This window comes from Pyrgilauda ruficollis, unplaced genomic scaffold, assembly GCF_017590135.1.
Source record: "Pyrgilauda ruficollis isolate IOZ18807 unplaced genomic scaffold, ASM1759013v1 scaffold45, whole genome shotgun sequence".
In the NCBI taxonomy this organism is placed as follows: Eukaryota; Metazoa; Chordata; class Aves; order Passeriformes; family Passeridae; genus Pyrgilauda; species Pyrgilauda ruficollis.
The window spans coordinates 1,744,193-1,762,751 of record NW_024526044.1 but is presented as its reverse complement, the minus strand read 5'-3'; the positions used below and the strand labels follow the sequence as shown (position 1 = coordinate 1,762,751).

At 39.0% G+C, this 18,559-nt stretch overlaps 1 protein-coding gene across 1 annotated transcript in view; it reads right to left on the bottom strand.

Annotated features, from left to right (window-relative positions):
• TAF4 (TATA-box binding protein associated factor 4) overlaps positions 1-18,559 on the bottom strand; it is a 37,480-nt gene that overhangs the window by 5,941 nt on the left and 12,980 nt on the right. The window contains exons 4-14 of the mRNA XM_041478517.1: positions 9,464-9,630; positions 8,602-8,721; positions 6,793-6,912; positions 5,935-6,057; positions 5,135-5,224; positions 3,831-4,085; positions 3,483-3,627; positions 2,860-2,974; positions 2,104-2,273; positions 1,371-1,501; positions 603-728 (exon numbers count right to left, since the gene is read on the bottom strand). Of these exons, the coding sequence (XP_041334451.1) occupies positions 603-728; positions 1,371-1,501; positions 2,104-2,273; positions 2,860-2,974; positions 3,483-3,627; positions 3,831-4,085; positions 5,135-5,224; positions 5,935-6,057; positions 6,793-6,912; positions 8,602-8,721; positions 9,464-9,630 (1,562 nt within the window). The remainder of the gene's footprint in view (positions 1-602; positions 729-1,370; positions 1,502-2,103; positions 2,274-2,859; positions 2,975-3,482; positions 3,628-3,830; positions 4,086-5,134; positions 5,225-5,934; positions 6,058-6,792; positions 6,913-8,601; positions 8,722-9,463; positions 9,631-18,559) is intronic.

The window sequence follows — 18,559 nt, the reverse complement described above, 5'->3', positions numbered from 1 at the left end:
CATTTCCTCTCGTCCTATTAAATCCTGAGTGTTGTTAATCCCTTACATTCTTTACGCCAACAACAAAGTAAATTTGGATTTTGACATTGTCAACTCATGCTGGATCATAAAACTAACTGAAAACATAGGTTGTTTTGTGAATTATTTCTAGGGTACTCTTATTTAACCATATTCATTCTATATTCACTGAGTAAAACCACAGTTTAATATTCACATTCATGTTTACATCAACTGCTTCCTGTTTATTGTATTTCTCCAGTTTGTAAAAATCTTTCTGAATTCTATTTCTAGTCCCTCTCTATTACATTTAAGAGTACCACCAAGTTATAAAATCCATCTTTTTTTGCCAATGCAAAATGCAAAAACTAAATTTCAAGACTCCTTTTAATTTGGGAATGTGCAACAAGAGTGGCAAAGAAGCTGTTTCCCATGCTTTACAGAGAAAAGCAAAACTGAGCTCTAGTTGAGAACACATTCATTAAGTTCCATCTTTGAAGATTAGTCTTCCCCTTCATTGCAAGTGTTTTAGAATGAAAAGAAACTATGCAGTTTTGATGTCAAAACTGACACTTTGCAAACACGTGTGTAAGCCAAGCACTTGCCTTTGCTGCGCGCATTAAAATTTCCCTTTCTTGTTCATCTTTACGCTGCTTCTCTATTTGATCAAGTTGTTCAAAGAACTTGAGCTGTGCCCGAACGTCACTTGCTTGTTCATATCTTTCATCATCCTGAAAATACAGCAAATACATTTCTCATTACTCCCTTAAAAACAAAGCTGTTAACTTGTACTGTACTGGGGAAGAACATACACATTCAAAGCTCCAATGCTCACTTTGTCCTTTTCAGACAAATAGCAGGAGTATATTTACACCAGTCAAACCAGCTAGAACTCTTAAAAGCATTTTGTTCTATTCCATGAATCATCAGATTTTGACTTCTAAACTAATATCATCACAGCTTTAACCTCTCAAACATATTTCACAGAGCTGTGTGGTTCTTTAAACACTGCTCAGGCATTTGCATCTATTAGGAACACACATCTGTCAGATAGCAGTCTCCTGGGAATTCAAAGCAGTGCTTTTATCTGTCTGACTTTACAATCACTCACACACTAAACATTTGACATAATAAATAAAGGGGAGGGCACAGCTACTCTGCATTTGTTTTAAAACCATTTTGTATATGCAAGCTGAAAAGCTCCAGTCACCCATGCGTATTAATATCTTAATGGAAGGTGAATCAGTCAAAGAAAATAAACAACCTGATTTCACAGAAAAAAGAACACCTGAACTCCTGCATTACAGTCAACACCCCAGCCTGCTGACTTTGTGTAATTTTGCCATTTGATTTGAGCAATTAAATACAGTTACCTTGTAGGAAATATTCCTTTGTTGAGCAGTCTCTGATAGTTTTTCCACGAGGTTTTGTAGTCTTTGTTGTGTAGCATGTGATACGTAGCTAACTACATCAGGATGGATTTCTGTTATTCCATGTTTTTTACCTACAATCAGAACACAAGTGGGTTGCAAAAAATCATTTTACAATACAACTAAATATGAGTAAAATCTCAGTCATAGAAATTGAAATATTTTTCTAAATATGATTTGCAGATTTTTCTCAGACAATGATTAAACAGGAAATTACACACATATTAAAATTCACATTAGTTTAACAAAATTGACAATCTATTAATAAATGCTGTGTACTACAGTGTAACAAAGAATTCAAGATTGCTTTTTGTTCCACCATCTATTCTAAATTACTAAGTAAAGTTGATAAAAGTGCTTCTGGACTTATTTCATTGTTTGTGTCATGCTTGATACACCTTATTAGTTTATACAGTCAGACTTTCAGCCAGATTAGGTAGTTTTGAAGTTGAATTGCCATCATTTTAGAAGGCAAATCTATGTTTGCTATTCCTAGACACTATTCTACTTTCATAAAACAAATTATTTCCCACGAGCATCTGAATATACCAGAAAATACCAGAAGGTAACGACTCCAGGTAACGTTATTCAAACCAATTTCTTTGGAAAATGCCTTCAATTAAACCTAAGAGTAGTGAAATTTGGTTTTATTTATGTTCAAGATAAAAGAACATACCTATTTCTAATATCCTTCTTTGTAAAGGTGCTGGGAAAAGGAAGGTTTCATCTTTACAGGACCTTGTTAACGTGCCCACGAGCTCAGAGTTTGTTGCCAATATCCGAGCACTTTCTTCTGACAGGTTGACTCCAGCCATTGATGCAACATCATTAATGTCATCATCATCCCTTAAAGGAAGGAAAATTTATTATAATCTTAACATTTAGTGCTTATCTGCACACACTGTACATAATGAATTCCACCATAAACCTGAATAATTAGTTTTACATTTTATTTGCTTTTGTGATATAATAAAATACAACTCATTTGTTTGTAAATGAGAAATTACTGCTTTGACTTCAAAGAGCACTAATTTCGTACTTCCTGTTTTTTCCAAGATCTTTTCTTATGTAATGTTTCACCACCTTGAGAAACAAGAGACCAGACAAATCACTACTACAAAACAATAATAATCTGCCCTCACCACTAAGACAGGCTGTACCTCACCAAGTAACTCCAGCAGAGCTGGGAGAAGTGAAGGAATGAATTCCACTTGCTTGTCTGGGCAGGAATTGTTTATGAGGTTTAGTGCCAGCTAAATGCTAAAACCAGTCTGGCACGAGTATGTCCAGTGCTGCTTGTTGAAGTCTTTAATGAAGAAGCAAACCTGCCCCCAGAAAATCCACCTCTAGGTTATTTTGAGTTTCCCCAGATGGATTCAGCACCAGGAAGGTCTGAGTTCAGCTGCCCAAGCACAAACATACAGTTCCTCACCTAAAAGAGCCTCCCCCAGGTTCTTTCAGTTTATTCTTCTGAGCAGCAGCTACTTGTGTCGAAACAGTGGCAATAGCTTTGTTTCCAGGTAATACTGCTGGTTTTACCACAGGTACTGCAAGAAGACAGACAGGATTTGTACTCCATCAGTAAGAGTTCACACATGCAAGCCAGTCACAGGTAGTTATGGCAATAGGTCTGGTACAAAGAGTTGACCTCAATAGCTTCTGTCAGCATTTCACCCAAGTAAAAACAGGACCCTTTCCACAAAATTCCAGCAGCCAAACAACATTTCTCTGTCAATGCTGTCCTGACAGATCTGCACCCCCAGCCACTATGGCACTATACAGTGGAAGATTTTAGCAGTAGTACAAAAAGGGCACTTATGAACTGACATTCATAGAATCACAGAATGGTTTGGGCAGGAAAGGACCTTGAAGATCATCTCGTTCCAACCCCTCTAACACCTTCCACTAGACCAGGTTGCTCCAAGCCCCATCCAGCCTGGCCTTGAACACTTCCAGGGATGGGGTATCAACAACTTCTTTGGGCAAGCAATCCCTAAACCACACTTCAGGTAATGCTATCAAATATGGCACATCACAAGTATCTTGACCTCTTACCTGTCTGAAGTTGATTCAGTTGGATTTGAGGCGTGGTGAGCATAATACGACTGTGTGGTTGCCGCAATGCCACCATGGGTGTCTGTGTCAATGTTACTTGTGGAGGCCTTATCAATGCCCCTGCTTTTTGAGACTGCTGGATAACCTGTAAATCATAAGGAAAAAAAAGAACTGTAAATAATCTGAGAATCAGGTGGCAAGAACAAACCCTAAGAGCACTTTAACCAAGATGTAATTTAAATTATACTTTTTTTATCTGATCTTTGATTGAGCCAAACCACCAATTCAAGAAGTGCTATCAAAAAAAACCCCTGTGCAATAACAAACGCTGCACTCCAGCTCACATACCAGTGGCGTGGACTGCCCTTGTTTACTGACACCAACTTGTGTGGGCTGAGTGAGGCTGATGACGGGTTGCTGGAGGGTACTGGTGACAGTGGCAGTGGCCTTGCCTGCCGTGCGCTGCACCGAGGAGCTCAGCAGCACGGCTGCCGCCGACGGGATCGTGGCTATCGTCGCCTGCGTCGTCGGCTGCTGCTGCTGGCTCTGCTGAATGAAAGCTGCAGAGTCTGGTGTTAACTGTCTCAAGGCAGGTAAACTCCTCTGAAAAGGGGAAAGGAAAGAGTTTGCTTGAGTTGTTTAATCCTGGTTCACACAATACTAATGGTAAAGAAGCGGCGTGTTTTGTTTCAGTCCATTGGATCGGTCTGTGTGCACCTGAGGAAAGGTGAGCACACAGAAATCCCAACCTGCTCCTATTCAATAAGCAGGACAGAGGGACAATACCTTTTGGATATCATGGGCATCTAGGCTATGCAGCCTACCTGGAACCCCTGGTATGTATTTAACAACCCAAGCCCATGTTGCCTGCCTTGACTGTCATCCTACAGTTTAAAAGTCACACTGGAACACCCGGGAAGATTTCACAACAGCTCAACAGAGACCACAGTGTTTTGGTGGCTTCTTAAATTAGTCGTTTTCTTATGGCAACAATTTTTGTCCTCAGGAACAGCCCAAGGTTGAACAAGCATTTAAGAACCCAGAAATATTAACACACACCTACAACTATATCCCATAATCATACATTAGTCAAGCAGTTACAGTCTTACCATTTAGTGCTGTTATATTTTCACTGATTTCACTGATAGTAAATGTTTTGCAATAAATACTATTTCAAGATTTGCTGAACTACTATAAAATTTATGTCAAGTGTGATTTATCATTGGGAGATGACAAATTTCCTGCTTATCCAAACCATTTTACAGCACAGGCAAAAATTTCCCAGAAAGTACAGTTTTCTCTATCACTGAATCCCTTTGCTTTCCAAGACTAAAAAGAGAGCAATAAATCAATTCGTAGGTTTGTGGTTTAAGTCAAAGAAATACAACTTTTCAGATTTCTCAAAAGAGCTACTATGTGTCACCATGGTAGAAGTTACATTACTGACTGTGCCAACGAATCACAGTAACAAACTCTAGGAACTAAGACACAAAAAGTGTTTTTTAAGGGAGCAAAAGCCTAACCAGGCACCATTTAAAGCTCCCTTTAACATGATTTTGGAATTCCACATATAATGGCAAAGGATGTGCTAGTGTTAATTGCTGCTGATGTATAAGCACAGAGATAAAGGAAGAGTAGTGAAGAGAAGTTACCTTCAGGAAAGGCACAAGGTAAGGTTGAGGTGAAGAATTAAGTTCTCTGTAGAGCCTACTGGTAAAGTCTTCTGGTTCAATTTTTCCATCCTTCGAAACAGAAAATCGAAATGAAAAACTTGTAGAAATTAATTTTTTACAGATATCCAACACCAAAAAAAAAATTTAAGACTTGGGAACATACTGAAATTAAGTGGTTTTATCATCCCTTACTACTTTTAGTTACCAACAGCTTTATGGTAGCAACCAACTTTACTACAATTTTCAAATAATAAGACCTAAAGACCTCTGGTTAGTGCATGATGGAATGCAGATAACCATAACTTAAAGGTTGTTAATATGTAGACTAAGCAATACTAGTATTCATTCTATAAATATTAAATATATCAAGTTTTATATTAGCATCAGGCAAGGTTTATTTATTTTGTAAAAACTTGTGATTTCCTACAGTCAGCTATTGCACCAGCTGTAGTATTTTCCCTCAAGTACATAATACATCTCTTTATTCGTTGTTTTATCAAAATGTAGAATTTAAACAGCCACTACTTGCATTACTCACACTCCAAAAGAACTCATGTTCTCATGCATGAATATAAGCAGTAATAAACTTAATGGAAAATTTATCCATCTATTTTAATTCAGAAGAGGCAAAGTTAATTTGATTTAGCTCCAATTTTATAAACTCCATCCAATGACAAAAAAAAAAAAAAAAAACCAAACAAAAAAAACACCAAAACCCAAATTTGAGTCTGAATTTGCCCAGATGCTCTATTTTACAACTTCTGACGAACTTTTCTTACCAGCAGATTCTGTACTAATTCCTTCACATTAGCCGCAGTCTCTGTGGACTGTTTTCCAGATGATGCCAGTTTTATTAATGTGGACAGAAAGTTTTTGCATTTCTTCACATTTTCCATAGTTTCCTTAGAAAGAAGGGCAAAAGGAAAACAATCAGGGAAAGGAAGACAAACTCCTCTTAATCCATGATCTGACCATATACTCCATGAAATAAAATCCTTTAGTTCATCAGTACAAAGTCATATTTATACATACATATCCCTCACATTAAAACATAAACAGACTGAGATTAATATTTTTCTTCATATACTCATATGTATTGTACATTTTTGTTACCAAAATGTAAGGAATTGTGATTCTTCATGAAATTAGGAAACACCAAGTATTTTAAGAAGGCACATTGTATATGGGAAAATACGTGTTTTTTCAGGACAAAAAATAGTAAAGCTGTTGTTTCACAGTGCATAGTACATGGATTCTCCCTGTTTTGCAATCCTGGAAACATGCAGCTTGAATCAATCAGTGCCAACTGCTTATCCTTTCTTATAGTGATTCTCCTCTACAGTGCTGAACACTTCACTGTTCTATAAAATATATCTAATACATTTTTTAAATGAGTGCTTTAATACTGTTACAGAAATAAAAACACTTTGACACCTATCAAAATTCAAGTGACCTGTACCCACACCTTGTAAATTATATGGTTCTATTAAAGTTTACCTTTTCAAGGTCAACAGCTCACAGGATTCCTGCATCTTTACTAAGCTCCACTCCCATCTGTGTTTACATGTATGTGTACATATGCACATCATGCATATGTGAGTGGACAAAAAGAGATGTTACATTTCTCAAAATCTTACTGTGGCAGCAGTGGAGGTGGCCGTTGTCCCTTGCACTGTTCTCTGAGGAGTTCCAGTTTGTACGGCTGTTGCTGTCCCCAACGTGGTTGTTTGTGCAGTACCACCCAGAACAATCTGAGGCTGCAGAGAATAAAAACACGAGATTATTTTTCCGTGGAACCTACCAAGAGCCTGTTTTCCTGAGCCATCAAACAGAAGATGAACCACAGGGCAGCAGAACACCTCTCAGCTCCTATAAATAAGTTGCTCACGGTCTGGTGCAGTGGAAGGAAACGGCCACCAGATGGCACTAAAAACATTCGAAACGGGAATTCCGAAAGTTGATTAAAAATTGCGCGATTTTTGGTCACTGAATAAAATACCATAAACACAATCTCAGCCAGTGGGGTTTCAAAGCTCAGCTAAAACAAGTGCTGAATTACTGTGAATTCAATTTATCTTTCTACCTGCTTCATTAAATGCCACTTCCAAAGGGAGGAATTTCTAAAAAGGCACAACTGACACAAAAGCTCTGGTCTTACTGAGGTGTTTGTGATAAACAACAGGAAAAACATTTTTTCAGTTTTGTAGACAAATTGGTAATTTGAAGTAGAAATATCAGCTCAAAAGAATCACAATTACAAGCAAGATCCTCTTACATACACAGCTCATTCATGGGCTTCCAACAGTCTAATTATTAACAACAACCCAGTCTGAGAGACAAATTCCTACCAAGCTACAACTGACACTCAGAATGTTCACAAATCATTTGTAAACTTGCTCTTTATATAAAGATGCACAAAAAAAGAGGCTCCCCTGCTGCTAAAGCTAACTTTATTGGTATTTTGGGAGAAACTAAGAGAGAGAAGGATTTCATTTGGCTCATTTTTTTTTTTGAAATCAGGATAAATGAAGTCCATGGTGTGCTCATTACAGCACAAAATATGCAGATGGAATGATGGGGTTTTTTTGTTGTTGTTTTTTGTTTTTTGTTTTTTTTTTTTTGTCCAGTATAACAGCAGTGCAAATTAAGGAGACTCAGTTAGGTAAATTAACTCTTAGATCTAGAAAGAGCACTGGCATAGGGAAAGGCTCTTTGAGGGGGAAAAAGGTTAACTGGATGCATAGCAAAACCTGCATGTTTTAAATTAAAACTCTCTAATCCTGTCTCCTCAAAGGATGAAGAAAGCACAATGAGACAGATGAGGCGACAGCAATCATATTGTATCACTGCTGCCTGGAAGCCATGTGGAGAATTTCACACTCTTGCACTGTTTTTTAAACTCTTGACATCTCAAAAAAAAATGTCCAAGCAAGCCCAAAATGAATAGAGGCCAGCCCACACTGACATCAGTCTCTCTGTGAGTTATCAGTCTCCAGAAGGCCACAGACCAAAGCAGAGACTCCTGTGAAAGGGAGAAGTTTTCAGGAAGAGAAGGCTGCCAGTGCAGTCATCTTTGCAATTGTGAATTTTGCTGCAGAATTCAGAGGACTGCAGATCCACCACAGGAATAACACCACAGCCAAAAACCCAAGGGGAATTCTTGTCACTTCCTTTAAGCAGAAAGCATAAAGGTATTTCATTTTAGTCAGCTCTGTGATCGTACAAACTACAAACACAATACCTTTCAATGGAGATATGTATAGGAGTAATATGAAATAATACCAATATACCTATAAAAAATTATACCTGTACATCCAAAATAGACACTTAGACCTGCAGATGTTTCAGAAAGGCTAATCCAGAAGGCATTTCTTCCCTGCACTGAGCAATTGCATTTCCTGTGTGCCTGGCAGTCTCATGCACACATCACTTCCCTACACACTCACTTGCACAACCGGGGGACGCTGTAGCGTGGTCGTGGGTTGCACTGTCGTTTGAGCCTGAGACACTTGCTTGATGATAGTAGTTGGTGTCACCTGTCGTGCAATAATGGGTGTTCCTGGAGCCTGGGGAAGAGGAAAAAAAAAATCATGAACACATCAGTGCCTATAGTAAATACCAACTGCTCTATCTAGTGTTCTGATTCTGCATTATTACAAAGAGCAAAGAATGCATCTGAAGCACTACAAAACTCTGAGAAGGATTTTCAGTCTTGAACTTAATGCAACTGTCAAAATCTTGGTGCACGTATATCCATATAATTTTTTTTTCTTTTAGTCTTGTGTTTATTCTGGGGAGAAGAGTTGTACACATTAACCATATATGGTCTCCTTTATATCAAAGTTTTCAACTTAATGAGATTCAGATATGTAAAAATATTTTTGATGAGTAACAGCCAAGCTGTAACAGAATTAGGAACAAAATCCAATGCCTATGCCTTGTGGAAAGTAGATTTAGATTAGCTATTTGGAAGAAATTCTTGGCTCTGAGGGTGATGAGGCCTCATCACAGGTTACCCAGAGAGGTGTGGACTCCTCATTCCTGGAAGTGTTCCAGGCCAGGTTGGGATGGGGCTTGAAGCAACCTGGTCTAGTGGAAGGTGTCCCTGCCCATTCAGGAGCTGGATGAGCTTTAAGGCCCCTTCCAACAGCTTTCCAACACAAACAATTCTGAGATTCTATGAATCTATAAAAAGTCTTTACATTTCAGTTAGATCTATGGTTTCTTCACTAGTATCACACCTTACTTTCTCATGTGGTCTGCACAGGGAACAAAACAGTTTTTAGCAGCACAGCTTGCTGGACTGACCTGCACTGTGGATATCTGCACTGGGGGTGCACTGGTAGGTGTAGCAGGACGAGGAGTCAGAGTGTTCTGAGGCTGAGACTGGGCGTGTGCCTGTGCCTGCATCTGTGCCAGGGCTTGCTGGGGGATCATCAGCAGCTGCCCGTTCTCACTGCGCACCAGGACCATGCCTGCAAAACAGAGAGTGGTCAAGGAACACATCCTTTGCAAATATCAAAGAACTTATTTTTCTGTTTGTATTTTTTAATTCAAGTTGGGTACATATGGGATTAATGTACTGCTGAAGGACTAGGCAACTAGCAAGAGAGGTATGGTATTTTGTCTAGAATAACTTAATTTCAGAAATACTCTATCTAAATGCTCAGTATGGTGTGCATCAGAACACAGTGAGTTGTATCTGCCCCAACCACAAATATTCCATGTGACTAGAAGTTAAAATGATCCTGCCCCAACCACAAATATTCCATGTGACTAGAAGTTAAAATGATCCTGTAAAAATCCTACCTGCTCTTCACCAAGAAATTTGTTTTATGACACACTACAAATAGAAGAAAATCCTGCCATTAGGCAAGATTCCTGTTAGTTTGTCTTTAAGAAGGGAAGAAAAATAATCAAACCTAGGCTTCACCATCAACAGCAACACAATTGTCTAAGTTCTAAATTAATTTCCCATAACCAATTTAGTAATGAAAGTGGCTATAAAATCATAATCTCTCTCATGTGCATCAGCAACAGACTGCACTGTGCCATGTTACACCCCAAATGAAAAATAAAACAGAGAGGGAAATGAGGAAGTCATTCCCTGCTCAGCCACTCAGATCAATACACTTAACCCCACTGGGTAGCTGTAGGGAAGCAGATTTTAACAGGCAGATTTTCAGATGTGATTCTCTCTTCCTTGAAGGCACAAACAGGATCTGGACAACATGAACTCTTTGCCAAGAGCTCCTTCATTCAGCTTGCCTCACTCAGTCTCTGAGAGCCTTAGGACCTCATCAGCTCTGAAAAAGCCACCAAAGGAAACAAACTGGGCACTCAAAATTAGTTGGCTTTTCTGAGCAGCTACAGGAAGAACCTTTGCCATGAAAATCAAGAGGCACTAGTGAAATCAGAAAGTTTTTCTTAAGTGTTGTTCAGTGAATCAAAAGCCCATACACACTCCCCAACAATATCTGGAGATGTGGTCTATTGCATCTCAGAGCTTGACTACTTCAAAAGAATCAAGCTTTTATTTGCTTTTCTATTCTGGTGAAGTGCTGAAATGTTTACAGACAATGCCTTAAACGGTTTTCTTGGACAGTTTTACAAATAAACTGTAAAAAGTCATATACTGATTTCCACAAAAATAAGTTCAAAAGAAAAGCCTGAGTTGATTTGCCCCTATTTTTTTCCTTACACTCTCTACATTAATTCTCTTTTAATGAAGCAGAGTCACACAGAGATGTTAAACTAGTTTACATCCAAAATGTGACTTTCCATCACAACTTATTTAAAAGTGTTAAGGTGGGACCCACAAAGCGCTACGGACAAGTGTTATATCTAGAAACAAATAGCCTCAAAGTGTTTTTCTGTAGGAAAGGAGGAGGAGGAGAAACTTATTTATTATCTTGCAGACTGTAGACGTAAATACTCTTTGTTTAACTGTCAGGTCCAAAAAACTATTTTCCAAGCCATTCCAAAAAGTAAGGTCTCTTCTCCTGTAACTTATGTAGAGAGAAGTATTTCCTTTAAAGCAGCAAAGGCACACAGCACCATCATCTCCACCACATCTTAGGAGAACTTAGAGACCTTAATACTGAACACAGAGCTTGATGCTGGGGGCTGCTCATTGGAACCATCACTACTTTCCCACCATCAGTCTAACACTATGGGGAGGGGGCTACTGACAAAACACAGAGAAACTGAACATTTTAAAGACTACAGAATGACCTGCTACTACATCAATCTCATTCCTGCACCAAAAGAACCTGGCATCCCCTTCAATGTGCAAACATAAAATCTTGGGAAATTAACTCCCATTGCCCACTTTTGTCATCCCTCATAATGATCAGCTGAAGCAGCTAAATGCTGAATCAGCTGAAATCTTCAATATTATTATAAACTAAATCATCAGTACAGTGGAAATCTGATTAGAGAAGCTATTTTCAAGTCAACATCAAATATTAAGGCTTTTGAGTACTTATTTAGATTCTAGCAACTGAAAAGGCCCCATGCAACTACCTATGCCCAAGCTTTCAGAAGTCCTTAAATGCCACAGAACTACACTGACACCCCACAACAAACCCTTTTTCCTAAAATTCACCAGTTTGGGAGTTCCCTAAGGTATCCTAAACTTAATATGTCCTCCAAATTCTTCAAAGAGTTACATATTCCTTACAAAGCAACATGAGAAATACTAAGCCTAGTTTTGGACAGAGGGGGTGTGTTTAAACTTCTTTCTCAATGCAAAAGTGACTGAAGTTATTTGAAGGCACCAAGCCAAAGCAGCTCCCCTGCAGATGAAACCTTTATATACAGCATCAGGCAGTGGCCCAGAGCTCTGTGATATCTGTTCCTGTCTCCAGCTCAACACACCCACCGGGCTCAGCAATGTGTCTGCATCACACACCAACACACCGCTATGGTGAACTTACTGCTTTGCTCCCCAAAATATGAATGAGGAGAGAGAAAAGATGGGAAATAATCACAAAGTGAAGGTTCAATACCCCTGAAGTGCAAGCACAACATCTGAACAATGAAATATTCTCCCTGAGCTACATGCAAAATTAGAACATGCCTACACATTAACATAGCACAACTGCTCAAACAGACAGTTGAAAAGCATATTAATGTGAGTTTTAGAAAACATATCAAGAAAGTTCAATTTCTGGCAGCAGACAGACAAAACAATCATTTGTAATTCAAACCCTGACTCTAAGCACTACCCTGTTAGATTTCTAACTCCAGGAAGTCTGAAGTACTTCTTTCAAGTATTGAAGTCATAATAAAAAAGTAACTCATATAAAGCCACATTTATATCTGCCACTATTTAAATAGTTATTTCATTCCCACTCAAATTTGATACACAGTTATTTTTAATTTTTATATGCTAACATGTCATTAAGTCAGCCTCTACCACTGATAAATTCCTGTACACACAAGGCTACATACAAACATAAGGACAATTACTACCATCTGACTAGTCCTGCACAAACTTTAATCACAGTATGATGACATGAGACATTTCACCTGCTGGGAATGTTAGCTTGTTGGTGTCTGGGTGACTTTGGAAAAGATGTAAGAATTCAGAATGTGATGAACTTGAAATTTCTGTGCAGAAATTCGCCAGTACTACAGTGTGCAGGCAAGGAAGTTTTGACTGAACACAAAACACCCCTCCATCTTGATGGGAATTCTTTAAAAAGGGAGATGGAGCTGCTCTCTGAGCTTCTATCCCCACAGTCCAACTACAAACTCTTTTCCAACCCAATTAGCTAAAAAAAGAACTCACTAACCCAAAACGATACCCAAGCTGGCATTAAGTGGATTTTCAGTGAAGTTCAGAAGGGTCATTGGAGATAACTTGATTATGAATTAAAAACTAAAGTCCCATTTATCTCCTACTTCTAAACAAAATCACTGTGGGACAGTAACACCCCCTCTCCCCATCCATACATGAATCTCAGTTAACAATTCCTGACAGTGGAGAACAGGAAGGGCTGGCAGCCACATGTGTAGAAAAAGAAATTTCTTTCCAAAACTTACATTTTAAATATTTAAACACAGGTAAGTATCACAACCTCAAACTCCAATGCATAAGGCTGCAAATGCTGAATGAACCAGGTCTAGACTCCCAGGTACTAGAAGACAGCTAGAATTGTATAACTTATCTCACTGTTTCAATTAAATTCAGTAACATATTTAAAGATGGAAAACATCTTTCTGTTGTATCAACCAGGTTTTTGTTCCTGGATTAATGGATTAATTACTGCTTGAGATCAAATAGCTAATAAACATCACTGGAAATGTTCAATTAGAAAAAGGTGACAATAAAACCTGGCCATTTTAAATATCTTTCTGCCTTCTTTTTCCTAGAAAGTCTGATCATGTGCACTCTAAAATCATATTCACTATTAAAAATGCAAACATTCAAGAATTCTTTCCAAGTCTCTCATTAAAAAACTAATTAAAATTAAAATTAATTACCATTTTTGTTAAAAGTTAGATGCTTAAGAGAATCCTGAAAGAGGTTCATATCTGAATTTGAATTAAACAATTCATCATGGCTCCAAATGAAGGATTAACAAACTTGGTTGGCTGTTTCTGAAACCAGAAAGACTTGTGTTCCTGACCAGCACAATGGTCACCTCACATGTTCTTGCTGTGAAGACCTTCCCAGATCAATCCTGTTTACATGATTGTTCAGGATGGAAAATGCCATCATTATGTGATGTAGCTGCATGATTCTGCAGGGTCATCTTTGCCTCTTGCTGATTTGTAATTCCATTTGCTAAAGACATTTCCATTTATAAAGTGTTGTGCTTTGGGGTTTTTCTTTGTTAGTGTTTTTTTCAATTAATAAAACGTGTAAAATCATGCACTGGAATAAAAAGTGAAAAGTTGTGGCCATTGGACATATCAGAAAAACACAAACCAGACTTTTTTTTCTAATACTTCCCTCTTCCTTCTCTCTTTGAAACATGGCTTGGTTTAACAAAGACTAAAGAAAAAATTAACAGAATGATAAGGAAGACCAATAAAATATTTTGTAGCCTTTGCAGACCATTCTGATTATCTGTGTAATGCCACACACATACAACTTTCTTACTAGAGAACCTCTACATCCAGAAAACAAACCAAACTGAAACAGTTTCCTGATTTGTTACCAGTTTTTACTAGTAAATCTTAATTAGTAATATTTATAGGAGCTGGACTTTCCAGTGAGGGAGATAAAACCATCTGCAGACACAGCAGCACCTTCAGATCAGCGTTCTGAGGAAGTGCACAGTGCAGCAGTGTCACCTCTGACAGCCACACCCAGCAGGAGGCCACTCCAACAGCAGCATGTCCCCGTGTCACCCTTCAGGGTAACATTCCATATCCCAGTGTCACCCCTCAGGATAGCTCCATATCCCAGCGTCACCTCCAGGATAACACTCATTATCCCAGTGTCACCTCCAGGATAATGCTCCATATCCCAGTGTCACCCCTCAGGATAACACTCCACATCCCAGTGTCACCCTTCAGGGTAACATTCCATATCCCAGTGTCACCCCTCAGGATAACACTCCATAACCCAGTGTCACCCCTCAGGGTAATATTCCATATCCCAATGTCACCCCTCAGGATAACGCTCATTATCCCAGTGTCACCTCCGGGATAATGCTCCATATCCCAGTGTCACCCCTCAAGATAACACCCCATTATCCCAGTGTCACCCCTCAGGATAATGCTCCATATCCCATTGTCACCTCTCAGGGTAACATTCCATATTCCAGTGTCACCCCTCCATGTCTCAGGGACTCCACTTGTACCATGGACTCCCTCTCCAGTTAGCAAGCACCTAAGGTGGACACAGCAAGGTGTGCTTGTGCTTGTCACAGGGCTTGACAGGACAAAACTCCTGCCTGTGAAATACAAACCCTAGACATGACCCTGATTCCAAGTGACATCATCTGTCACTATCTGGTCCCAAGTGACATCATCTCTCTTTCTGATGCACACACTCAACAGAAGAACAGAAGGTTCAAGCTTACAGATATTGTTTGTTACCCACAATGTAGCTCATGGTTAATCCAGATCAAGTCAGAACCTAAGACTCTAGACTTTTAATAAGTTGGTTTTTTCTGAGATGTAACAGAAGAATTAATGGATGCATGATCTTGAAAGTGCATGGAGAATATCCTTTCCTAGTCTCCTGAGGAAAATCTCTTCTTAAAGTAAAAAGGTATCTATAAACTTCCCAAGAAAAACCAATTGGGGTCAGGGAGAACTGTTAGGCACCAAAGAATCAAGAGACACACACACTGATGTTCAGAAAGAACGTCCAAAGAATAACCAGAGGACTGATACTTCTGGTGTAGAAAGCCAAAGTCCCTACAAACATCTCCAGAAAAGGAGGTTATTGATCATACAGTGCACTGACATCTGACAAACCTTCAAATCCTAACTAGATTTGCCAGGGAAGTTCACTAAGAGGTTATCTGCACGTCAAAGCCCTTTGGGCCTTAAGCTCTTGAGCACACACACATTTGTGGCAAGATGCTGCAAACATTTGACATGGCAGAAAAATCTGACAGTAATCCTAAGTGGGCTGTGCCATATTAGCAGGAGAAAGCTTTAGGAAAGAATCCTTTTGGTATTGTCAGAAGAGATTCTGCTGCAGCAAAAGATAAAGTGAATGTGTGTATAAGGTTATGCAAGTTATCACACATACCACAAAAATCATCTAAAGCCAAGGGGCTGAGTCCATGCTCTGTAACTGATTGGATCAGGTTACACAGGGACCCCAGAATGACAAAACTTTTATAAAAGGACAATGTTTTTAATATTTTTCCAATACAAAAATGCTGGAATACCAGAGTGAGAGCTGGAGAAAAAGACAGCTGCCAATACAAGCTACAGGAAGAGCTTTCAGAATAAGTGGTGTATGTGACAGGGTTCCTTACTGCAGAAAAGGGAAAGATAACCTGGTACTGACATGAATACTGTCCAACAATCCACCATTCCTCCTCTTCCAGTAACTGATCCACCTGGAAAAACTCCCACTCTACAGGAATGAAAGCCCAAGGAAAGCAGAAAGAACCTATTGAAGTCTACCAGTCCACTGCAGCTCTGTGAAAATCTGGGTCATTAAGGAAATCTTCCCTAACACTAGACAGTTTCTAGCAGATTTAGAATTATCTACACACATTAAAAAACAGCCTCTGTAACAAACCAGATGAGTAGCGGCTCATGAAGGACCATCTATACACCAACTCATGAGAAACAGGGATTACAAATCAAGCCAAGTAGAACAGAACTGTAATGATAACAGAAGTGCAGATTAGATGTTATTGAAGACACACTACTTTGTACTTCAGGAGAAATGTGCACTACTGTTAAGTATATATTAGATATACTTAAGTTTAGGTGCTTAGAACCTTAGGAGACCAGTGCTGCACAAGTCCAGAAAAAATTCTGCTTGAAGTTCTTTGCCAAAGCCTTTGACCTCATCAGCAATCTGAGCTTTCCAGTTCCATCAACAAACGTGGTTGTGCTGTGATTTCTATAAAGACACCTTAGCTCCACAAGGATAAGCACAGTGCCTAAGGAGAAGTCTCCATAGTGCAGAGATCAGGAGGTACCAGCAAACCCAGCAGTTCAAAATGACCCCATGACCATGTGAGACTGCAGCTGCTCCAGAAGTGGCTGCCCTGCACTGGCACAACGAGGTCAGGCTGCACAAACACAAGGCAGTAGTAGATAGGTTCCCTGCTGAGCTGCAGGTCTGCAAGCTCCATAAAACTGCCAGGCAGTGACAGAGCTGTCCAGCACATGGACAAACCTGTGCCAACTCCCTCATGCCTTGCTCCAGAGCAACGAGCAGCCCAGAGCTGCAAGGCTGAGGTTCTGCACACAGCTGTGCTGAGCACACTCGACACCCTGTGCCCAATGAAAGGGACCTGTCAAATGGTCAGCACCTGCTGCACTGAAGGTGTGCTGCAACTTACCATGAAAAAAACACGGCATGACTGCCAGGTTGCTCAGAACACCTCTGATACAAAATACTTGGAGTTTCTCCCAACAGACACTGAAGACTGGCATGGCACAGAGTTTTAGACAAGAACTACAAAAGCAAATTCCATTTCCTTTTCAACTCATGTCACTCTGGAATCAAGGAGAATTCTACCCAAACACAGTGCCTAAAAGTTAAGGTACAACATACAACAGCAGCACTCCACTGCTGGCTACCACTACTCTATCCAACGTGAACACACGGATTCCAACCAGCCATTATGGTCTCAAAAACACTAATTCTTCAACAGCTGAGTCATGATTGTTGTCAACACATGTGAAAGATACATTTGCAAATATCCTCAAGAATCCTCACTGCAGTGCACAGAAAGTGCATTTTGTACAGACCAAGTACAAAAGTTCACATTATGAAAAACTGCTTGTTTTTTCTTACAGAAGAGTCAATAGACAAAAAACTTGATTTAATTTTAAAAGCTTTTGCTTACTCTTACTATGCAAGAGTTCTGTTTCAAACAACACAACTGAACTGTCTAAAACTGTACTGTCTAAAAGGTAAAGAAATGAATAATTTGTAAAGTATTGATTCACAAACATTTTAAGAATATAGTTAAAGGAATAAGGTCATGTTGGAATGCCAAAAAGACACTGCATTTAAGAGTGATCCCATACATAAAAAATCTTACCTGCTCACTTGAAGAGGTGTGTAAGAACTGTTCTGGAAAATACATCATTTTATATAGCAACAATTGACAAATGCTCCAACAACAATGTGATCTGCAACTATTTTGACTTCTCTGGAAAGCTAAATTCCTTGAAAGTGTGTTAACATTCCTTTCTAGTCAAGGATACAAAGCTAGAACACCAGAGTGCTCTGTCAAATTGCAACACAATCATCACACAAATCTGTCTGATGTCGAAACAGCTAAGAAAAACACTATCAAGAGCTAAACCAATTACTTTAATTATTGATCTCCAAGCAATTCAGATGCAGCTCTGCCATTAATTTCAATATACTTAGATCAAACAACAAAGCAATTATACCAAAATCAGATTTGTGTTTGAGAAAGGAAGACACAAAATAAAGTGTCACTAATTCTTTATGTCTGTTATTTTAAATAGGAGGTTTTAAAACTCAACCTGTCTTTATTTGTGACAGTCTGTCTCTACCAAGGTGTGTCAACATTAGTGCTGTTCAAGCACCTAAAGAAATGGGAATGGCCAAGTTACTTTGCATTTATTACCAGAGTCTGCACAGAAATACTTAATGAGGAGTAATGCTTTAAATCAATGCTTTCTTCCTTCAGAATGCAAGAGCCTAAAACAACTAAGCCCATGAGCAGCCACAAAGAACACATTTCTTTAATTTGTCCCCACTGTGAATGC